The sequence below is a fragment of the Thamnophis sirtalis genome, unplaced genomic scaffold (assembly GCF_051295495.1).
Source record: "Thamnophis sirtalis isolate CommonGarterSnake01/CBP01778 unplaced genomic scaffold, rThaSir2_p1.2 scaffold_5, whole genome shotgun sequence".
In the NCBI taxonomy this organism is placed as follows: Eukaryota; Metazoa; Chordata; class Lepidosauria; order Squamata; family Natricidae; genus Thamnophis; species Thamnophis sirtalis.
In genome coordinates, this window is record NW_028261385.1 from 57,542,429 (window position 1) to 57,566,911 (window position 24,483).

General features: G+C 37.9%; 1 protein-coding gene across 5 annotated transcripts in view; it reads left to right on the plus strand.

The window, feature by feature from the left end:
• The window catches only part of GRAMD2B (GRAM domain containing 2B), a 61,492-nt gene extending 39,004 nt beyond the window's left edge, over positions 1-22,488 (plus strand). For 2 of the 5 annotated variants that reach the window (XM_087715864.1, XM_087715863.1), the window contains 11 exons: positions 3,237-3,303; positions 4,294-4,397; positions 7,909-8,004; positions 8,518-8,589; positions 8,962-9,042; positions 11,145-11,256; positions 11,597-11,707; positions 12,756-12,834; positions 14,460-14,564; positions 17,686-17,779; positions 18,626-22,487. In XM_087715864.1, coding sequence (XP_087571990.1) covers positions 3,237-3,303; positions 4,294-4,397; positions 7,909-8,004; positions 8,518-8,589; positions 8,962-9,042; positions 11,145-11,256; positions 11,597-11,707; positions 12,756-12,834; positions 14,460-14,564; positions 17,686-17,779; positions 18,626-18,820 — 1,116 coding nt within the window. In that variant the 3' untranslated portion in view covers positions 18,821-22,487. Of the gene's footprint in view, positions 1-3,236; positions 3,304-4,293; positions 4,398-7,908; positions 8,005-8,517; positions 8,590-8,961; positions 9,043-11,144; positions 11,257-11,596; positions 11,708-12,755; positions 12,835-14,459; positions 14,565-17,685; positions 17,780-18,625 lie in introns of all 5 variants that reach the window. The other 3 variants (XM_087715862.1, XM_087715865.1, XM_087715866.1) reach the window with 3 other exon arrangements.
• The last annotated feature ends 1,995 nt before the right edge of the window (positions 22,489-24,483 follow it).

The following is a 24,483-nucleotide window of genomic DNA, read 5'->3' on the forward strand; positions in this document are numbered from 1 at the left end:
CATCTGTTTAGTATCTGAAATGTTGAAGACTCTGGTTGTGGCAGAACAACAAAAGTACTGCACACATCAGGCTGGAATAGCACATCGGTGGTGAAATGTCACTTTTCCCCATCTATCCCATAACTCTGACTTATAAATAAGGGGCATATTTAGAATCTGTAAGAGCTGATCCTTAGATGCACTTGAATCCTCTGAATTAGTTCACATATTAAGCTAAAGTGTGTGTTGTTTAACAAATCAGTAGTTTTATGCAGGGGTGCTAAGTCTAACCTGCTTGCTCTGGTTCACATGGAGCAGTTTTGAAATGCAAATCTACCCACCCTTCTTTCATCTTCTCTCATTCTCCCTTTGTGTCTCACAAACTTGTCTTGATTCCAGGCAATAGTACACAGTGTGATGCTAAATCAAGACAGCTGTCCTCATGGTGAAAGAAAGACAGCAGCAGCTGCTGTTACTCACTTGGCTCTTGATGGGGTGGTATTGGATGAGGGAAAAGATTGTGCTATATAAGGGAGAAGAACAACTGGGTTCTTCATCCTGCTCCTATGCATTCCACAAGAGCTATTTCAAGGACTTGCACTGGTTTAATAGAGACCAACATGGATCTTGCTCAGATTTTCCATGCCACTTGATAACGGCAATTATATATCCCAAGATATTTGGCTCTATGTATTGATGCTATAGAAAGAATGGTGATGAAAGATGTTGGCTGTTTTTGTACTCTTATTCTTTATTAAAGTTAGGGTAAAACAGGGCTATATTTCTTACTAACAGCTGCATTAATATCAACATTTGAGCTTTGATCACCATTATTGCTACATGGCTTTGCATAATTAAAGTGTTGTCTAGCTTACCTGTGACATGGACATTGAGCACAATACAAACAGTGACTTGTAATGCAGTCTGGATAGGTCAACACTGCTGAATTGTTTAAGAGACGACTATAGGCGAGTTGTATGTGCTGACAACCAAGAACAGATCAAGAGATCTGCTGCTATCCCATCGTTAAAGTAAAATACATTTTTGAATTAGAATATTGCATGAAGCCAACAGTGGTGGGTCGTAGGCAGTACGCCCCGGTACGAACGTACTGGACCCTGCCCGTAGCACCAGATACCATTCCGGTATGGTGCTTCAGAGTGCCCACCCACCAGCCCAAGCTCCTTACCGATCTTTTCAGTCTTCTGCGCTTCACATGTCCACGATGCATATAGAACCTGCGCAATGCTCCGCTGAACAGCTGGAGCGGCATGGAGGCGCTAAGATGTATGCACGTGCTGCGCGCATCCATGTGGATGTCACCGGGCCTGTTCCAACCATACGGTTGGAACAGGATCCAGAACCCACCACTGGAAGCCAACCAGCCATTACAGCTCATACTCCTTTTTTTATTTGTTTGTTTAAATATGTGATCCTAAGCAGGGGTGGTTTGTTAGGCAAACTATGGCTTGCAAGAGTCAGAGGGTTAGGATAGGATAGTGATAGGAATTCAAGAAAGGGAAATAGTTGGGCACAAATGTATTCGGCATTGACCTTTCCCCAAGTATTGCCTGCAATGTAAAGCCCTGCTTATGACATGAAACTATGGGACCTGAGGTTTGAGGCAACCTATACATAGCTCTTGAAGGAATGAATGCAAACATATATCAAACAAGCATACACTACTCTTAAAATGTCAGTATGCATACAGTAAAAGCTCTGTTCATGATTTATCAAAACAAAATTATGCCTAATTTTGACGTATCTGGATTGATCTTCACTGAATAAGCTTCAGTTGATTAGGTTTCCTCCATATGGCTAGCAGTTAACCATGGCTAATAAACCACAATGACTGTTTTACTGATATGCTAACCAAAAAGAAAATAAATTCATCTTATGTTGATTATATCCACATATAACTAAGCCCAGAATCATCAAAATACTTAATAATTTTGTTGATTCTGATCCTCTTCGAATAATGAACCATTTGAGGAACTACAGCAGTTTGCCTTATTGTACTCTTAGCAGATAAGAAAGACTAAGAAATCTTATGCCCTTAGGCTAGTGGTTGCAACCGGTATGCTGCAACATGGCCCGATGCCCACCACATACACATGCATAACACACACACAGCCTGCGACACTCCAGCTGCTCAGGAGAGCATCACGCAGGCGCCATACTCTCCGTGCATGAAAGCCCTGATCGGTTCAAATACGGTTCCACCACAAAACCACGGAGTACAAAATCGCGCTCGATGAAAGCGCGCATTTGACGTCATCACAGCGCGACGAAAACATCACGCTGTGATCGAAAAATGTAAAAATAAAGCGAAAACCTTACCCTAACCCCCCCAAACCTAACCCTTAACCTAACCCTAAATCTAACCCTAAACCTAACCGTTAACGTAACGCTAAACCTAACGCTAACCCTTAACCTAATGCTAAACGTAACCCTAACGCTCTAAACCTAACCCTAACCCTTAACCTAACCCTAACCCTAACCCTAACCCTAACCCTTACCTTTATGTGAATCGGCTTGCTTTAATTTTAATTTTATTTCAATTTTTAATTTTTTCCGTCGCGCTGTGATGACGTCACATGCGCGCTTTCGTCGAGCGCGATTTTGTCCTCCGCGGTTTTGACGGGTCACGTCAAATACAGGTAAGGGGGGCAGGTAAGCAGGTGGGCCCTCCGGAACACCATACCAGAACGGTACCTGGTGCTCCCAGCAGGCACCGGTACTTCCCTACTGAGGTGTACCGGTCATATCCCACCACTGCCTTAGGCACAGTTTGTTGTCTGTGTGGTTTTTATGTATAAACACTGTGCCAAGCTTGGAAAATAATTGGGATCAAAATAATTCTACCTAGCACATACAGAGATGAGTTTCTTTTGAATGTATAAACTCTGTTTCCAGCCTGGAACAGGAACAAACTGACCTTTCCAGAATATTAGATTCTGATTCTGATTCTGATTGATGGAAGCAGGAAGTCAAAAACAGTCAAGATAGCAACTGCAAATACACCATCTAAGCCCTGCACTTTTTTATATGTCTCATGTTCCTATGGATTTCTTCATTCTGTTTTTGAGAAGTATGTGCACTCAATATAGTACAGTTCCAGTCCTTTCCATCTGCTGATGGAAAAAAAAAACACTATGCCCAGGATTTAATAATAAACTAGGCAAACACGGATAATGATTGTTAAATAGCAGTAACCAAATTCTGGTTTGTTTGTTTATTTGTTTGTTTTGCTTTAGTTTAAGGCAAATGCTCATTTTCACAAGCTGTTTCTGGATGTCCCAATTGATGAACCCTTGAGACAAAGTAAGCAGAATACTCTTTTTATCTGTTATGTTGCATTTTTGTAAGTCATGTTTTCTACAGGTAATCCTTATTTGGTAATTTTGCTTTGAATAGTAACCATTCACAAATACAACAGTAATAAAAATTCATTTTCTAACCAAGGCAGCATTTAGGACAACAAAAAGCCTTCAGGGTAAAACTGATTAAGGTCTGGTCAGTTTCAGGCAGGACCTGCCAGTCTGCAGGAGGTTTCTAATCCGCTCATCAAGGTCACAGATCTGAGTTTATTAACTTACCTTAACATTTTTAGGGACATGCTCTTCTGCAGAGAAAAGCAACTCAATAAGGGATAGCTTGTTTAAACAAACTCTGCCAGATGGCAAAAAGAGAAGACAAAGATGGATCATGCACGGGACACAGTATAAGAGAACTTTATCTGAATAAGAAGGCAGCAATCATAAAGGCTTCCTTTTTTGGCACACATATACATACAATATAGTTTGGGTTCATAGCACATTCTAATTATGAGTTTGCTTTCCCATGTAAAATCCCAGTACAGGTACTCCTCATTTAGTGACTGACTCATTTAGCAACTATTCACAGTTACAGTAATGATTAAAAAAGTAATTTTCTGACAAATCCCCATATCTACAACTTTTATAAGTCTGTGAAGCAAAAGAAAATTATAGTAAGAGCATAAACAGTCATGGCTTCACATTGACAGCTTTGCTTAACGTCCAAATTGCTGTCCCCAATTGTAGTTGCTAAATGAGTCTACTGGTATTTAGTACTTAATAGCTCTTTCTATTCAATATTCATATACACAATGTAGATTCTAAGACAACTAGACTATTTTTCCAGACTTTTTAATCTTTGCAGAGGGCTTACCTTTGAATTTGCAATATTTGTTTTAAGAAAATTATCTTAGATATATAGTGTGTGTTAGATGCATTGCCTGGCCAGGCTGTACATATTCCCAGTTAGATAACATTACTCATTTGACCTTTGTAGATTTCACCTGTGCCTTACAGAAAGAAATTATGTACCAAGGGAAGCTATATGTATCAGAGAACTGGATTTGCTTCCATTCCAAAGTCTTTGGCAAAGATATCAAGGTAAACAAATATAAATAAATATAATAAATATATTTTAATAAATAAAACATAAATATAATATATAGACCATGCAGGTACAAAAATAGCCAGGGAAATGATTGAAGCCTGGGAAATGGACCCCTTGTCAGTTAACACAAATGCTGAATTGCCCCAGCTTATCAAATATTTAGGAGCCAAGTGTTTGGCAGCACAAGAAAATGACAGGCGATCGCCAGCCATCAACACACCATTCAGCCAATAAGAAGGCATCACATAAGCGTGACTCACAGAACAACCCAAAGCACATATTCTGGGAAATTCCCTGAAGATGGGCTCCTGCATGAGTCCAAAAGCGTGGAAGAGTAAATCTCTGGTCCCGGTAACCAACCCAAATTTGATCTCGCATCATTATCCTGGAACACATATATTTGCCTTCATTCATAAATAAATATAGCTTATGGTGTTCTGTCGATTATGCATGCCTATTTTTTCTGTAATATGCACCCAAACGATAGTTGCAAATGCTAATGTTTTATGGCAGGGGTCCCCAACCAGGGGTGGGTTTCAAATTTTTTTACTACCTATTATGTGGGTGCGGCCTATTTTGTGGGTGTGGCTTAGCAGTCATATGACTGGGTGGGCATGGCCAACTTGATGTCACTCACCAAGAGATGTCATGAATTGGATAAAATGTGGTGAAGCTCACTTAACAACGCTCTTGCTTAGCAACCAAAATGTTGGGCTCAATTGTAGTATAAGTATAATCTTTATTGTCATTGTACTTAAATACAACAAAATTGGTTATCTCTGCCTTCCTCTGCATGGCAACCTTGTCCTAGTAAACTCCTTCTCCTTTCTGGCAATTTTCCTCTCTGTTAGAGGCACCAAATAATCCAGACAATGTAAGCTTTCCTGTTGTAGCAGGGGGTTGGAGTAGATGACCTCTGAGTAACCTTCTAGCCCTAAATTGCTGTGCTGTCTGTCTGTCTTTCCTTCCTTCCTTCCTTCCTTCCTTCCTTCCTTCTTTCTTTCTTTCTTTCTTTCTTTCTTTCTCCCTTCCCTCTGTGGGAAGCAACCACCACCACCACTCAAATAAAATATTACTCCCAGAAAGGCTCATTCCACATGCCTGCCAGATGAGATAATGAGCCTATAGAAAGCAGGGATGTGCTGTCAGGGGAGAAAAAAAAATGTAAAAGGAAAAAGGCTGAGGTAGTTGCTGTCAGAATCACAGTGGATGACTCTGCTTAGTGCTTAACTGTTTAAAAAAGCCTCTTAAAAAGTGCCCTCTACAGGAGGAGGCCAGAGAACCACGTGCCTCATTTAGTCTATCTATATGATCACTTGAGCAGAGTTAAGGGTTAAAAGCCGAAAAATTCCTGACGTAGATGAGGCACGTCGTTCTCCCACCTCCTCCTGTAGAGGGCACATTTTAAGAGGCTTTCTTGAAAGCGGGCAAAAGCCGCCCTGCCGCCCTGCTGCCCCGGCACTAGAGGCAAAAGCCGTCCTGCCGCTATGTCCAACATAGAGGTGTCCCACCTCTATGTCAGACATAGCACCAGGATGGCAGGGCAGCTTTTGCCCGCTTGCCTCACCAGCCATAAACCTCACCGCACATCACTGATAGAAAAGTTTGGCTCCATTCACAAGCAAGGAATGATCCAAACCCTTTTAGAAACACAAAGCCCATATTGCACAAACCCCAAAACTTCAAAAACATAGAACCAAGAATCCTACCTTTTATCCAGTTTGTTGTTCAGTTGACCCAGAAACAAACTGCTGAATGTCACTTTGCAAACTTCCTTTTGAGCAGCTTTTCAATTTAAAGCAGATTTCAATTTAAAGTTTGCAGCATTAATACTTGTGGATTTCAACTCCCAGAATTCCACAGCCAGCAAAGCAACTTTTGCAACTTTAAGACTTGTGGACTTCAACTCCCAGAATTCCACAGCTGGGCATGCTCAGTTCCAATTTAAAGCTAGATCATTTTCTTTCTACTTTGGTGAACCCTGGTTAAAAAGTGAGATTCCTTCTTTTTATTTATTTTTCTTTCTCTCTCCCTTCCTCCCTCTCCCCTCTCTCTTTCAGTTTTTAAAACCTCTTTTTCCTTGCCTGAACCGGCAAGGAAAAGGGGCTTTAAAAAAAAGCTTCTGACGAAGGTTTGGGGGCGTGGCCAAGCCACCATTACTACCAGTCTGGTCCAGTACACCAGATTTTCGCTACCTCTTCTGGCATACCGGACAGGACTGGGAGGAACCCACCTCTTTCCCCAACCCCAGGCTGCGGCCCAATTCCAGGCCACAGTCCATAGGAACCAGGCCTGTGGAAGTGGTGGGAAAGTGTGTATGCATGCGCACACAAAGCTGCATTAGTGAAAGCAGTGTGCACATATGTGCAAAACCATCCCCTCTCTTCCCCAGCTGCCACCTCCCCCGTTCTGCTGAGCTGAAAAGGTTGGGGACCACTGCTATCTGTCATATGCACTATATAAGTAGAAAATCAGACACCTTTATAGCATGTGAGCTCTTCAAAGTATTACAGTGAAATTATTTCTATTGGCTATTTGACCAATAATTTCAATGGTAAATTCCCACTTTGTATAGGCAAAACCATAAGAAAGCAGCAGGCTTTAAAACTTCATTCATAAATCAAATTTCACTAGCCCTGGAACAGGATGCAATTTAAGATGTTCAGCCTGAACTCCCAACAATAATGTGCGTTTCTTGCTTTATAACAAACTATAGTTAGATTCTTCCTTAGCATTATGTGAAGATGCAATTTGCATCTTTACTTGTAAGCAAAGTTTCTCCAGTGTGATTTTATTCTCAAAGAAGTGCTCAGCTAATTTCATTTTTAAAAATCCTTTCCTTCACGGCAAATTTTTGAACTATTTTTTTGATTATAACATTGTCAGGAAGAAAACAAATACATGGAGTGCTTCCCAGCTGGATATAATCGAAATGAGATTTAGTTGAATATTTTGCAGCTTTAGAAAACTGCTTAATTATAAAGAATTTTGCCAACCATTCCTTTTTATGACATTTTTAATCAATCTGCTTCCATTCCCCAATAATTAGCATTGTTGTAACTATTTTTGGGTTAAATAGAGGTCAGAACACAATGTAGTGGAACTGTGTTATGTATGTATGTATGTATGTATGTATGTATGTATGTATGTATGTATGTATAGTTTTAAATGATAAATACCAAAACGCAATGCATATCAAAAGTAGTTTGCAGGCCTTTTGCATTCATCACAGATTGAAACATAATAATTTTAAGATAACATCCATCTATTTTACATGTTTTATTATTTTTGTTATTATGTAATGTAGGCATCAAATTGGCACTCAAATTATCTTAAATCTAAAAAGATGGCTTTATCTGAAAGTATCTAGGTATCCTCACAGCAGAAATTACATTATAAAAACCAGTATTCACTTCTTTGCATGGGTTCTGCTGCATAACCAATCAATATTGTTGGCTCAGTTGACATCTTCATGTTGTAACAATTATTATGCTTTCATTTTAGATTACTATACCTGTGTTATCTGTAACACTAATAAAGAAGACTAAAACTGCCATTTTAGTGCCAAATGCTCTCATTATAGCTACAGTCTCAGATAGGGTAAGTTCACATTTTATTTACCACATAATTTTGTTATGGTGGTTGTTTGAATTTCTTTATCCCTGTTTCTGGGAATATAATTGGGAATAAAAATTGAGAACTATATGAACTAGAAATCGTATATTCCTCTTTTACAGTTATTCTCTTATGTTCTGCACTCTTTCAGAGTATCGTTCCCAAATATGGGAAGTGGCACTGAGTGTGATTACATAATAAATAGATAAAGGATTCTTAATATATCATGTTGAAACTGATCTTGCTCAGGCATAAATGTGGTAACTTGATGAAAGCCTTGGCACAAAGTAATAGTTTAGAGAGCCTCTTGTAAACTTCATTTATGAAAAGCAGATGATTAAAAGTCAGCTGAGTACATGGGATTGCATGTGGTATGTAGATGCCTCAGATTCTTAAGTAATAATTAATGGGATATACTTTAGTAAGAATAATAGGATAGGCAAGCTCTACCAGTTTTTCCTGATTTTAAATTATATTTGTTGGTGGTTTTCTTTACAGTACATGTTCGTCTCTTTTCTGTCCAGAGACACTGTTTACAAACTGTTAAAATCTGTTTGCAGTCATCTAGAGGTAAGCAAAATTTTCTTCAGATCTGTAAATCATACGTGTGAGGACAAATCAGTGGAGTGGAGAGTGGGGAATGGAATGGAATGGAATAGAGTAGAATAGAATATTCTTTATTGGCCAAGTGTGATTGGACATACAAGGAAGTTAGATAAACTCTCAGTATACATGCAAGTAAAAAAGTTACATAGTCATAAGATACCAATAGAAGTAGGTAATAGGAAAGATAGTTACTTTTTCAGCACCATGTCATAATCCTGAACAGTTGCTAAGCAGGGCAGTGGTTAAGCAGGTTCTACCTGTATATCTGTGACTATTTCTGATATTACTTAGTTAATCCTACTCCAATTGTGTAAATTTTAAAATTGCACATTTCAGGATGTGAGTGTTGGCAACAGTCCTAATCCTTCTCCCCTAGAAAGTAGTTTCAGAGCTGATCGTCCTACAACATTACCTCTGGTAAGTTTATTTTTGAAGAGAAAAATATTTATAATGGAGAACTACATTAGAAATAGCCTTTTTTATAAAATAAAATAAAATATTTTATTAATTTTATTTATGTACTGGAATTTCTATAGTTTCTAATGGCTCTGAGTGGCTTATGACCAGCAATAGAAATTTAATTGCTGTCAAAATACACCAGCAGACATCTAGACAATGTCTTATTCAGAATAAGTAGGTTAATTTTCATTGTCCCCAAACATTTTCTGAATATCCATATCTTCAAGAGACCCTCTGAAGGGACCCTTAATAAAATTTCTCTCCCACCTATTATCGCATGGTCACATTCAACCTGAGAAAGTAGTCTTTTCAAAGATAGTCAAGTGTTGAGCCATGAAGAGCATATTACAATATTCAGCCATGAGATGACAAAAGCATAAATTACTTTTATTTTATATTGTTTAGACTTCTATGCCGCCCATCTCATCAAGGTGACTCTGTTATAATGTACAATAGCTCCTCATACAGAAAAGGATACAACTCATGTACATGACATAATTCTGCAAGGATCCTCCTAACATATACTAGAATTAAAGTCTACTTTACCAGAGGCATGAAATTTATCCTCTATCATCTGTATGCATACACCCATTCACACATATAAATATATAGTTAGACCCCCATAGAAAAAACTGATATCTGATGATTCTTCCACGCTGAGTTATTTATTGTTTGCATACCTACAGAGTCTTGTCAGTCTAAGCACTCTATTATCAACATCCACCAGACATTCAGAGAACTATTTGAGAGAGGCTATTTTCACCTGCTTTCTCTAACAAAATATCTGGACTGAGTTGTCTCTTTTTTCCTCTGGAATGCACCCTCTGCCACCTGGGAATCCAGCCTATTACATTTCATCACAAAAACAATAAGATTAAGTAACATCTGCACAACTCTTCAAGCTCTAACATTCCTTCCCATCAATTTCAAAGATTTAAAAGAAATGATATTATCTGCAAACTAAATTATTTGAAATGACACGGCTTGATGAAAATCAATTGCTGACGTTTATGCACCGGGAAGTCTTCCGTCTACAGTCTTACTGTTCTACCCATTAGGTTAAGATACACTTTGGCTGCAATTATAGAAACAGCAGGGCTGCACAATATTTTTCAGGCTGAAAACCACCTTCAACTTTGAATGATATTCTGGAGGACACACAACAGTAGATGGGATTGGGTGGGGGAACTAAGTAAATATAATTAAAATTCAAGTAATTAAATGTATTACATTTAATGTGCATTAATTAAAAGAATACCCATTTTAACATTATACATTACAAGTTGGTAGTTTTAGCGGGGTTTGGATGGCTGATGTCCTGAGACCTAAAGTTGTTGTATCCCTATTATATATACTGTATGTAACTACCAGCAAGCCTCACTATGTTTTATGGAATACTAGTTGATAACCCTATATTGCCTGGGTATTTATTTATAGGGGGGAAATGTCCAGACCAAACATAATTTCATTGTATTTAAGTATTATTTCGTTGTATTTAAGTACAATGACAATAAAGATTATACTTAATTTCTAATGTTGGATTTCCCCCCTTACCAGAGGGAGCCCTCTTGTGGAGTACTGGGAAGCTGTTACCATGGCAACTCCATTGCGCTGTACAGTAGAAGCCATTTTATGGCAGTACAGTAGAAGCCATTTTAAGGCTCCACAGAACACACACCCCGAGTCATGTTAGGGGTGTCTTACCCCCACATTTTATTTTCAGAGAGTAAGTCATCTGTGTACTAAGTTTGGTTGAAATTGCTTGAGGCGTTGCAGAGTTATGCTGGAACATACATACACACACACACACACACATAATAGCCATTTTGATGGATGGATGGATGGATGGATGGATGGATGGATGGATGGATGGATGGATGGATAGATAGGTGGATGGATGGATGGATGGATGGATGGATGGATGGATGGATGGATGGATGGATGTGGAAGTCGGTCTACACTGAGAACATTTCATTGTAATAGTTTTCAACTTTATGGGTACAAAGGAAAATAACAAATTGATATTTAATTGGCATTTCTAATACATTGACCCTTTCCAGGATTTCAGTCATGATTTCTCTGAACTGGATGGCATCATACAGAGACGTAGACAGGAGATGGAAGAATCCAGCAGCACTGGTTCTCAAAGCCCAGAATTGGAACACTTTCAAGGTTTGCTTTTTAAAAAAATGCTTCTTGGCTATCTTAAAACACAATTTTTTAGTCTAGACCGGGGGTGTCGAACTGGCAGCCCTTGGGCCAGATGTGTTACGTGCAGGCCACACCCACCCTAGATCTATGAAGGGAAAATATGTCACAATACATCATGTGGTGGCAACGTGATGCCGCAAGTTTGACATCCGTGGTCTAGACATTTGGAAGATTTCGACAACGAATGAGGAGTGCAAACATTGTTCAGATCTATCAAAGTACTTCGTTAGCATTTATTGGTCTCAAAACTATTCAAATGGCCTATCTTTTGTTTTAGTATATGTTTCTTCTTCTCCAATAGATTACCATGAGACTGATAAGCAGTCTCATTTCAAAAGTTCCAAGACAGACATGAAAGATGTACAGTCCAAATGTAGATGTGATGATCAAATTAGGAATGTTTCAGGAAACAGTAAGTAAATCTTGTATTTCTTTGGGGTGACCCATAACTGTGCCCAGAATTGTATAGTTTCTTGTTTGTCAAATGTTGATTGATTCACTGCAGTCTCTTCATTAATGGATAAGTAGAAACCTTTCTGATTTGACTGAAATTGGAGATTCTGCCTACAAGGTGCAATTCAAATTTCATATCTGCTGATCACCTTGGCAATAGCTGTTATTTACTGCTTTATGCTTTCCAGTCCTTCCTTGATCTTCCTTGTTTCTAGGTGACATTTCTTGATTAGGTATACTTTGACAATCTTTTCTCCATTTCTTTCTCTTTTTTCATCTGTTCTAGCCTATTTGGATCTGATCTTAGCATGCAGATCTTATTTTCCAACATAATATTTATTTATTATTGGTGGTGGGTTTATGTAAATCAGTTTTGAAGTACAGTTTTCTAGATTGAAATGAAATGATAAGATATGTGGATTTATATGGAAAATGTAGGAGAAAGGGAAGAATAAGAGACATTCGGGGAAGGAGGCCTAATTTATAGCTGTGACAACATAAAAGGACTGTGACTTCCCATGTAGTCTCCCAATTTCCTTTAATTTATAGCAGGGAGTCTGCATATGCTTGCAGATCAATTTCTTAACCACAGATTGTAGCCTTGAGTATTTTTGGAATTCCTTTCTTTGCCTTGTTATTCTGAACATATTTCAGTTTACATCTTCAAATGCAACTCCCATATGGTGAAAGAACCTAATCTGGCTGATAGAGTAATCATATATTTAAGCTGTAAATTTTAATCAAGGCTTTTTGAGATTAAAAAAAAATGTCGTGATTTACCATGTTCATGTTAACTAGACAAAGCTAGTTCCCTTTAATTAAGCAACATTAAACTGCAACTTACATTAACATACTTATTTAATATATTTCATAGATGAGAAAAAAAAGGAATCGAATGGAATCTCTTTGTTATTTTGCATTTGTAATCCCCCACTATTGCATGTGTTTAGCCGCAGTATTTTTCAAAAGCTAGGTTAATTTTTCTTTTTCTCTCATTGTTTCTTCAGGAATCCTCGGATCTTTCGACAGAATGAATTTTCAATTATTTTTGTCGGTGACTCACATACTCATTGTTTATGCTATTCTGTAAGTATGTAGACCCATTTCCTCAAATTACAAAGTTAAGCATAAGGCTGACAGCATCTTTCCTGGGATATATTCTGAAAGTTGGATGCGCAGCAGCTAAATAAATGTTTTCTGAATTTCTTTTTCTTACTTGCTGCATGCAAATAAAGATCTGAATGTGTTCCACTGTAAACATTTCCACTGGGGAAAATGGAGGGAGAAAAATGTGATCTGTCTAAATTACTCCGAGTTGTGTTACATGGATAACAAGCTTATGTCGTTTCCAAAAGCATTTTGCTAGACTCCTAGAGGTAACAGAAAAAAAGATTGATGGATATTTTCAGGATTTATGGGCAAAGCAGAGCAGACAGCAAAACTGCAAACCAAGTAGCAGATAAGAGGATTGATAAAGCAGAGCAAATTTCTGAGGAAACCTGTTGAATAGGGCAAGGAGCTGCTGGGCTGTTATCTGCTGGTGCAGATAAGAGCCCAACCCAGTAACATTTGCTTTCCTTGTTGGTCTCACAAGGACCTTTCTCATTCCCTATTCAGGCTTTCTTAAGGCAGGGGTCACCAATCTTTTGGACCTCAGTGACCAGCAAATTCATAATTTTAAATCCCACGGACCACTAATATGATTTGCCTAATGACCAGCTGGGTGGGCATGGCTGGGTGCATGTTGACTGGGTGCATGTTGTGTTTCTTCTTAATCTTGTTGAGTCTTATTGTTTTAACCCCTTCTCATTATTTCTCATTTCTGTAAGCCGCCCGGAGTCCTCCGGGATTGGGCAGCCTAGAAATTCAATAAATGAAAATGAAATAGCTAGGTCATGTGACTGGGGGGGGTGTGGGCAACTTGATGTCACTCACATCAAGAGGCACCTTGACGGCCTCTACTCGCCCCTCCCCTCCCAGCCACTCCTCGCCTGCCTGCCCGGGCTGCTTAGGGCCCAACAGGAAGCAGTTGTTGGAGCTAAGTAGCCACCATGAGAAAGAGTTGGCAAAACAGCTGGCTCAGTTCAAATTGGATCTGGCCGAGAAGGAGGCTCAGCAGAAGCACCTGACTGTGGACTACAAACATATGCTTTCTAAGCAGAGGGAAGACCTGAGGGAGTGCAAGGCCAGGTACCAGAACCTGGAGGCTGAGTAGGCTGAAATGGTCAGCCAATTCCAGGCCATGCTGGAGTCCCACTTGAAAGAGGCCCTCCAGCTCTTTGCCCCCAGTGGCACTTCCCTCCAGCCTTTGCCCAAAACCAAGAGGCTGAAGCAGTGCCCAAGTCAGAATTTCTTCCCCCCTCTGATCTGGCCCAGAGGCTGTAGTTTGAGGACCCCTGATTTAGTGCAATAAAAAATGCAAATAATTTTTCTGCGGACCACCAAAATTTTCTCATGGACCACCAGTTGGTGACCCCTGTCTTAAGGAGCAGTATCTCCAACCTCCTTCTGAATATCTGTTCACACAGATGAGTTAAGCTAAAATTAAAGCACATCGGCACAGGATTTGACAAAGCATGGTTAATGTTACCTAATTTAGTGTAACAGGAGCTTTGATATTGTAATAGGTTTTCTATATTACAAATGAGTTTATCTTACATGAGTAGTCACCTGTTTATGTTCTTTTTTCTTCTTCTACGTCTCTCTTGCAGTGTTTTTGTCCTCATTTGTTCCACATTCTATATGCGATATAAAGTTCATCGTTTGGAAGAGCAACTTGTATCCATGGCTTCTACTGTGAATCCACATATGAATGAGTAAGGATACTCTTTGTTGTAATGCAGTGTCTTTTGTACTATTTTCTATTGATTATTCTTCACCATCTTTCCTGGGTGCAGTGAGTTAGTGATTATATTATAGAAACTCTACCCATGCTTTTTTTTAAAAAAAAAAATTTAAAAACAAGAAAGATGATGTGGTCTAGGTGAGAATCTGACTAGCCCAATATCTACTTCTCACAATGGTCAAATACAAGCAGGACATGAAAACTTGAGACATAAACTGCTTATGATTCCAGAGATAAGTCATCTGAGTAATAAGTTTTCCAAGAAATCTTTGGGGAGAGACTTTATCAAAAGTCTGAAAGTCCAAGCAGATAACATCTAACTGATCAACAATATCGACATTGTTGCTGTCATTCTGACTTTTTCTGGTGTTACATTTATTCTTCTTTAACCAGGCTTGCCCTTGTTAAACATTTATTTGGTTGTTTGTTATATTTATAACCCTAACCCTAAAATAGATTTTAAAAATATATAATATAAAAACACACCACTGCCAAGGATAAAAACATAATTATTAACAAATTCAAGACTTGAGCTATATCACATAGGGCCCATATCTGGCCTGGCTAGTTTCCTGCTTTTTCTTTTTCTGCACATTTATTGTTTTTGTTGTTAATTGCAAAACTAGTAAAATATGCTGCCCACTCCCTTTTTATAACCATACACTATATTTTTACATTTCTTTTATATGAAATTGACTTTTTGTTTATCCAACATATTTTAAAATAAGTATTTTTCCATATACAAGTAGTTTGCAACTTAGGACCTGTTGTTTAGTGACCTTTCCAAGTTATAAGATTCCCCCCTTCCAAAAAATGTTCTTATGACCCAGATTTAAAGTTCCAACAATCCATGATCACACAATCACATTTGGAACCCTTGCAATCAGCCTACATTTATGCCCACTTGTAACATTCCGTGGTCACAATTTATGACATTTTTTTGCCAGAAACCAGTGTTTACTTCCAATTTCTGGGAAGGAAAACCATCCATTACAAACCATGGATTCACTTTCTGGTGTTCTCTTAATGATCGTCATGTTCACTTCACAATCAGTAGACAACTGTTAGAACCATAATTAAAATTAAATGCAAAAGAGACACCAGGACTAACTAGAGGCTTCATGCCAATTGAAACAATACAGTTTAAATATGCACCCTGAATTTAAAAAGGGATGGGACCATCCTCATTTCTGGGGTAACGTGTTTCACTGGGTAGAGTCCACCAATGAAAAGCCCTACCCTCATCCCATAGATCTTACAGAATGGGGACCCTTAGTAAATGATTGTCCTAGCCTGGCAGATTATATCACACTACTACAGCACAGCACTGTGGATGCCTTTTTTTTGCCTTTACATTAATTATTTCATCTTATCCATTAGTGGTTTTAATAGTCATGCCATTATTGAGCCTCAATGGGGTTGCACTTCCACATTCAAGACTGAGGAGTCCCGGTGTCCTCTTGTGCAAACAGCCGGTCACAGCTGAGGGCCATAAGGCATGTAGACATGCATATCTAATGTGTCAGTTGTTCCCTTTTCTAAATTGGGAGGCCCTTCAGACAGTCACTCATGCCCAACCACGTTGCGATTGGATTACTGTATTGTAAAAAATTAGCAGGTGAATACTTTTCTAGCATGAAAACAGACAATTTTCAGTGAATTTCTGCAAAAAATATCTGCTATTGAAGTTATAGGACCAGAGTTACATTTTGTATGTGCAGAGAATCTAATTGTAGCCCAGTTGTACAAACCCTTATAATATGTGGTGCTTTACACAGTGTTTTAGTGCTTTAGTGTAATGCTAATAAACCCTGTGCAAAAAGAAAAGGACTCACAACTCATAATAACCAAAGTAAATGTATGTTAAATTTCCATTTTCTTACAATTAAAATTTTAAAGTTACAATAAAATAGGGCATATGCTAGAATTTCAGCAGCATCTCAGCCAGAAGGGTAGATTCTGTTGTCATAGAAGATGTTTGTGAGTCTGCCTTCTGCTGCTTGTAAAGAAAGAGTATTAAGAGTATTAAGTTGGTGAATGTAAACATTCTGTGATATTTAGAAAGAGTTTGCTGCTCAAAGTATTTTGTTGGCTTAGAACTAGAGTCAAGATTGCCGTCCACAATTTTGTAAGGCTGATATCAAACTATGTCCAATTTTTAACATCTACTGTTCTTTGATGGTACAATCTTTGCTTACTTATAGCCAGTTTTTGGAACATCTTTACATTTCAAGGTGATATAAAAGTGTCAGTGAGTATTAAGGCAGTGAGATCCTGTGAAAAAAAAAGTCAACTTCAGACATAAAACTAAGGCATTAATCTATGGCCTATATCAGCTTCAGTAAAGCAACTTTTGTATGAAAGACCACACCAAAGATACAGTTGAAGATACAACAAATTTGGACCAGATAGTCCCATAAGTCAGTGTTTTTCAACCTTTTTTGTGCGAAGGCACACTTTTTTCATGAAAAAAATCACGAGGCACACCACCATTAGAAAATGTTAAAAAAAATTAACTCTGTGCCTATATTGACTATAAGCAGGTGTTTTTCCCACGGCACACCTTACACTATGTCACGGCACACTAGTGTGCCGCGGCACAGTGGTTGAAAAACACTGCCATAAGTAGTCAATTACACCTGCATCACATAATACCTGAGTTATAGGTTTAACAATAAACATATGAATTCAATAAGGATGTAACTGACCCTTTTGGCTTTGATAGCTGCAATGCACTTTTGGCCATTTAGAATAGCATAAGCAATATGCTTACCTAATTTGTTGAATGAAAAATCATACCCAGTTGTTTAAAGCACTTGTTCTACAAATACTGTCTATTAACTGGGCCACATGAGCTATATATATATATTTTAGAGAAAATCAAAATCTTTGTTTTACCAAATGACCTGAACGTACATTGCTGTTATGAGTCTTGTATCATGAAGTTGCTATATTCAGTGTATATCAGCGTAAAGGAATAAACTTGTCTTTTCTGCTGTGTTCCGGTTTATGTTGTTTATGTTAGATTTTTAATTTATTCCATCTGTAATTATACGCTGTCTCACTTTCTCAACCCATGTTCTCTATTTCAGATTTCCATTACAAGGTGGCTTGGGATATCACCAAAAATTTAATGTTGACAGTCTATATGCCGAGCTAACAGCTAATCTTATTAAACTGGAAAAGGTAACTGGAAAGAATTGCTAAACTACAGAAAGCAAAAATAGTGGGGAGATTTCATGAACATAAAGATGAAATTGAGATTTAGTGGGGTGAAAAGATGGTTAAATGCCTCTTAACTGGATAGGAACGAAAGAGGGTTGAAATCTTTCATAGCTGTGTAGAAGATATTTTGATTGGTATAGCTTGCCTAAAAAGCCACATAATGAAGAATGCTAATAAAACTTTCTAAGATAAATTCTATTAAAATTTAAGAAAATTTCCTAGAACATTCTCCTCTCCCCCCCCCCCCATTTTCTCCATTAGGCAAAAATCTACCCACAAAAATATAATTCTTTGAAATGTTGTATGTCCCCATACTGTATACCAGTGGTGGTGAGCTAATGTCATGTGTGTCCAAGAAGACACTCCATTCCAGCATTCCCCAACACTCTTGAAAGCAGTCCTGTTCTCATTCCATTTTTGGCAGCTATGGAGGAATAGAAGAATGGAATATGCCCTCCTTGTTTTTCTCTTTTGTTTTGTGCGGGTGGAGGGTGACATTACAACAAAGGTTGTGCCAAACCTCAACAAAGGTTGTGCCATCACTGCTGAATACTAATAAAATTCTGATCCTGGAAACACTCACAGACTTGAAAATATCCAGTTAAAACATTTTAGGCCTCTTCAGTTAATCTACTTTTCAGGTCAGCTTATATGTAGTCTTACTACTATAATGCCCCTTCCTATGCTATAGACTTATATGAACATCTACTGGGCAACCTGAGGAACCAGTCATTCAATTCTTAGCATATTTTGTAACGATAAAGTCACTTTTCTCCAAATGTTGCAATAAGTCACCTTGTTCTCTAGACCAGCGGCCCCCAACCTTTTGGGCACCAGGGACTGGTTCCATGGAGAGAGGTTTTACTACGGACCAGAAGGGGCATGGCTTCATGTGCCGCCTGCATCCCGCCGATGGAGCCTCACTTGTTTTCACAGCCCAGGTTATGGCATGCCACAGAGCGGTGCCAGTCCACAGACCGGAGGTTGGGCCCCCTCCTCTAGACACACATTGTACTAAGACAATATTGGGAGGAGTAAGGGTTAGACATAATAGTTTTAAAAATGTAATCTTCAATGTTATGATTTACCTGGACTGAGTCACAATGAAAGAAAGTATTCCACTTTAGGTATAATGCCTATTGAACAATTCATCTCTTGTCTATGTAGCAGCTAGTTTTATCGACATATATAATGTGTTCTGTATTTTTTTTCTCCAAGATACAAAGCAATTTACAGAAGCTACTTGAAGACAATAAGTGAACTGCCGATTGCCTTTTGATTACTTCATTCGCACATTTTTTCTCCAGATAAGCAACTCTGAAGATAATATCAGGCTTAGCCAATCAAGTTATGTGTACTTGAGCTCAGTTCAAATTCACAACTCTTGGGCAACTTATTTTCTCAGAGGACAATCCATTTCTTTGTCTACACTGTATAAGATGAATAACTGAGAGGATCCATCTCAGGCCTTATTATTATTATCCTGACTGGCTCAAGTTTGACTCAGCCTCCTTCTGAGCCTAGTAAAATGCAGACCCAGATTGTTGGGGCCAATATGCTGACTGTGTAAAGCGCTTAGAGAGAACAGTAAAGCACTGTGAAGAGGTATATATGTCTAAGTGCTATTACTGTTATATTACTTAAGCTTACCATAAATCCATTCTGTTGTACTGTATTTTAAGCAACCAATATGAGCATATACAATTTGCTGTGCAACTAAGTCTGGAAAAGTTTATAGCTTGTATATGCTTATATCTTGAACATTCTAGTTTCCTTCTTTTTTCCCCTACCTAAGAAGGAAAGTCTGAACATATCCAGAATGGCATTAGCTGGACTCTATAAATTTAATTTTGTGAATACGTTAGCCTTCTGATTTGATCAAGTTCTTTCTGGCACCTTCCTACAGAGTTGCCAAATAGAATCTGTGCTGTTTGCTCAGCTGCAATTAAATATATGTTCCTGTTTTACACAGGATCATGAATGCACACATGCATGTATACCTATATCCACCAAAGCCTTCATTGGTAAAGTTTTCTATCATGCCCAGGTACAAGTAAAGCACATCAGAGGACTTTTACAATCAAAGTTTAACAATCCTAATTCCATAGAGTTGGCTCAGACCAAGTTAGTAACACGTTGAGTCAGTTGAAATTTGTTTCTATATGTATGTGTGTGTGTTTCAGTGATTGTTGACTCCTGTCAATAGCCTGGTATGTCCCTGCAGTTTTGTTGGCAAAGATTCTGAAGTGGTTTGGTTTACCGCCTTCCTAGGAGAGATTGTTTCATGGTCTTCCATCTTCCAGCTGGCTTTGTGCCTAAGGTGGGACTAGAACTCATGCTCTCATGGCTTCTAGCCCAGTGCCTTAACAACTATACCGAGCTGCCTATCTTTAGACCTTAATTTGACATTATTTTAGAATTACATTGGTCTTAGTGAGTCACTAATACAGTCATTTGTATAAGTGATAGCCCTAATTTCTACTTGAGTTTAAATATGTCGGCAATATTAAGCCTGAATTTAGGTGGCCTGAAATCTGTGCATTCGTATCCAATTACGCAATTGATATAAGTCCAATAAGTCCAATAAACCTAAACCTTTTAGATAAAACAGCATAGTCATCTATAAAACTAAAGTGAAGTTCAGATACTAATATAGACATCATTATAGGAGTCTATATTATTCCAACCAAACCAATTGATAAACTTGTACATTTGACATACTTTAAATTAGTTATAAGCCAAGGTTTTGTGGCTTTTTACTTTATTTTTCCTTTTATTTTTTATATACTGTATATCTTACTGTATTGGGGTATTGCAATCGATCTTATTTGTATTAGAACTTTCATTTCATTCATTCTTATGGAAAGATGGCTAATCCATGAGTTCAGCATCTCAAAACAAGTGATGAAATAATGTGCAATATTAGTCCGTAGCATTTTAATTTAAAGCCATAATTTTTCCATTAGAAAATCCTTAACTTCTGCTATATACATAGTCCTCGATTTATGACCACAATTGAGCCCAAGATTTATGTTGCTAAGCAAGACATTTGTTAAGTGTGTTTGGCTACATTTAATGACCTTTCTTGTCAGTTAAGTGAACCATTGCAGCTGTTAAGTTAGTAACACTGTTGTTAAGTAAATCTGGCTTCCCCATTAACTATACTTATCAGAAGGTCACAAAAAGTGATTACACATCCCTACAACATTACAGCCATCATAAATATGAATCAGTTGCCAAGCATTCAAATTTTGATTATGTAACCATGGGGATCTTGCAACAGTTGTGTGAAAAACAGTCATACGTCACTTTTTTCAGTACCGTTGTAACTTTGAATGGTTATTAAACAAATTGTTGCAAGTTGACAACTACTGTATTTTTCGGAGTATAAGATGTACCTTTTTCCCTCAAAAAAAGAAGGTGAAAATCTGGGTGTGTCTTATACACTGAATACCGCATTTTTGGTTTACTAAAACCCCGCCCCCTTTGCAAAACTGGATCAGCAGAGGGTTTGGGATGCTTGCAAAGTGCTCCTGAGGGCCAGGTAGGGCAAAAAAGAGCAAAAATTGGGCCATTTCACCCCCCCCCAACCCCCAGGAGCACTCTGCAAGCCTCCCAAAGCCTCTGCATGCCTTTTTTTCAAAGAACACCACCGTTTTTGTGAAAATCAGCTGGTTTTTACTCATTTTTGCCCCCCTAATCGCCAGGAGCACTCTACAGGCAGGGTTTGTTTGTTTTTTTGTTTGTTTGTTTGTTTTGAAAAAACCGTGTGCAGAGGGTTTGGGAGGCCTGCAGAGCGCAAAACCATTTTTTATTTACCTCTTCGAAATCATGGTGCGTCTTATACTCCGGTGCGTCTTATAGTCTGAAAAAATACGGTATTTGTATAAGAGACGTACCTGATTCTTCAATTCTCAAATGAGTTAGATCATATTAATGCTATTTAAAATATTCTATATCTGTAAATAACAAGCATTCTGTTTATATAGCAGAGATGTTAATTGTGTCATTTCTATGAAATGTAATTTATATATTTAAAATAAACTATTTCTGAAAGTACAATGAATTCATTTATGTTTAAATGCACCTCAATCAGAGAACAATTTTTTTATAGTGGAATTCAAAGGGACAGTTCCAATACAGCAGTGGGGAAAACTATGAAACAAGCTTATGAAATGCATACCAAACTTTGATTTGAAAGACAATTGCTGTAAAATATTTTACAGATAGTATACAACTCCATCAATCATTGCAAAAGTACATAAATCATAAAGTAATGTGGGAAATGGCACAAGAGGAAACATATCTGTGGACATGCCAAAAAAAAAAAAAAAAAAGTACCGGAAAAATATACATAGTTACACAGAGAGATTTTGGGGATGAAATTTAAAGTGGAACCACTATTTTTTTATTAGGTATTTCAAGATTCAAGATTTAATAAATTTATATGCTACCCAATCCCGAAGGACTCCGGGCAGCTTACATAAAACAATTCTAAAAGAATATTAAAAAATTTAAAATACAAAAAGAACAAATTAAAAAGACACATCATGCACTCAACCTTAGTGGGGCTGGACCTTGTTCATGAGGTCAACAGCCCCAGGCCTGCCGGAACAGCCAGGTCTTAGTAGACTTTCGGAAGGCTGAGAGAGTGGGGAGGGTCCGGATCTCTGGGGGTAGATCATTCCATAGGGGTGGGGCAGCTATAGAGAAGGCCCTCCACCGAGGAGCCGCCAGACAACATTGTCTAGTCGATGGCACCCGGAGGAGGCCCATCCTGTGAGATCTTATTGGACGCTGGGAGGTATGTGGCAGAAGACGGTCTCATAGATATATCTGTAAATAACAAGCATTCTGTTTATATAGCAGAGATGTTAATTGTGTCATTAGGTATTAGGTAGGTATAATTCCAGAACCAATGAAAAAGGCATACCATAATTTATTAAGATACTTGTTTGTGATTGTGAGGGTTAACTTTTCACCAGGAAGGGGGAAGTGAGAAATTAAACATCTTTATTATTTTTAGGAGTGTTTTTATTAGTTTAAACATTTATAAATAATAATATAGTGGAACTTTTGACACTAAATTCAAAAATGCATACTTTTTGATATTATAAAAATAAAATATACCCTGCTTGGAACCCTTATTAATATCATGTTGATAATATTTGCACAACTTGAATAATTATGTTTATTAATAGATATCATTTTGAAATTATATCTTTGTTTTAAATAAGAGAATTGTAACAAGACTAAATAATAATAATAGAACTGGAGTACTGTTGATATACTTTTTAGAGGAGGGAAATATAGGTCTTCATCTATCTATATTTGTATATCTTTATTCACAACTTCATTATTAAATAAAGTTTTGTTAATAGAAAAATAAGGAGAGAAAAGAAAAAAATGTATAATGGGGCTAGACAGCTTTGCCTGCTCTGAGAAAATAGCTGGGGAAGATGCAGCTTCTTTCAGCAATCTCTGTGCTCTGCAAGGGGATAACAAGGAGGGAAAGGACACTGTATGAGAAAATGTTATCTGAATGAGGCAGCAGCAACCAGTGACTTTTTGAGCAATCAAAACCAAATGAGATCCCTAAACAAGGACTACTTTTATTTCTCTGCACTCCAACCTATATGTCCAGATCATCATCTTCAAAGTCAATGGCCCAGTGGCTAGCCATCTATGCACCACCTAGAGTGAAAAATATCACTCCAGTTAATAGCAATATAAAATGCAGCAAATTTTGAATAGGGACTTTTTCATGGGAGGAACCATGGACAATTGCCAGGGGTATCATTATCACTGTAAAAAATATGTTAGAGCATTAAGATTCTTGCATTACTTAGAAAAATGCTTAACTGTCAGATTTTACCTTGTTATGCTTGGGAAAATCGTAGAAGCTTGAAACATGACTGCTAAACGTTTTCGAGTAGCTTGAGAAGTTGTTCATTTTGTTCCCTGTTACTAGCCAAAGCAGAATTAAGCTGGACAGAACAGAGCTGATTTGAGTACTTAATCTGAGTACTTGTATCAGAATGCAACTTTTCTTGCATATTAAGATTTTTTAAAAAAAGTTGAATCATAGAAACATAGTATAAGTAGAGTAAAGAGTGATGAACAGCTTTTCTCATCTTAGCAATACAGTATGCCTTTCACTTGATCAGGCTTTATTAAGCTGAAAAAAGTTGACCAACCAGCCCTTGAATTCTTGTAGATTTCCAGTATGCCTATTACATATTCATTAGGAAGTCAAGGCTCTGAGATTAATCATGTCCTTTGTCCTACATGGCAGGATTCCAATAAAGCAAAACTGAAATGGAAGCAAACAAATTAGGTAAGACTGTATTTGCAAAATGTGTACACTGTCACTATTCTTATACACTTAACATACAGGTGTTACATATTAAAAGAATTTCAGAGCTTTAGCCGAAGCAGACACACCCTCCTATAAGCCTTCTCTCTCCTTAGGTTTACCAGATGATTTATTCTATAATAAGCCTTGAGGTTCCCAGCCAACATTAGCTATTGATTATTCTTCTTGAAATTTTCTTTGGTGAAAATACCATTTTACCACCCTTGCTTATCACCGCAATATTGCTTCTTTATTACCTACCAACCATTGCCTCATCTCCTATTCAGAGTTCTCACTGTTCACGACCTGT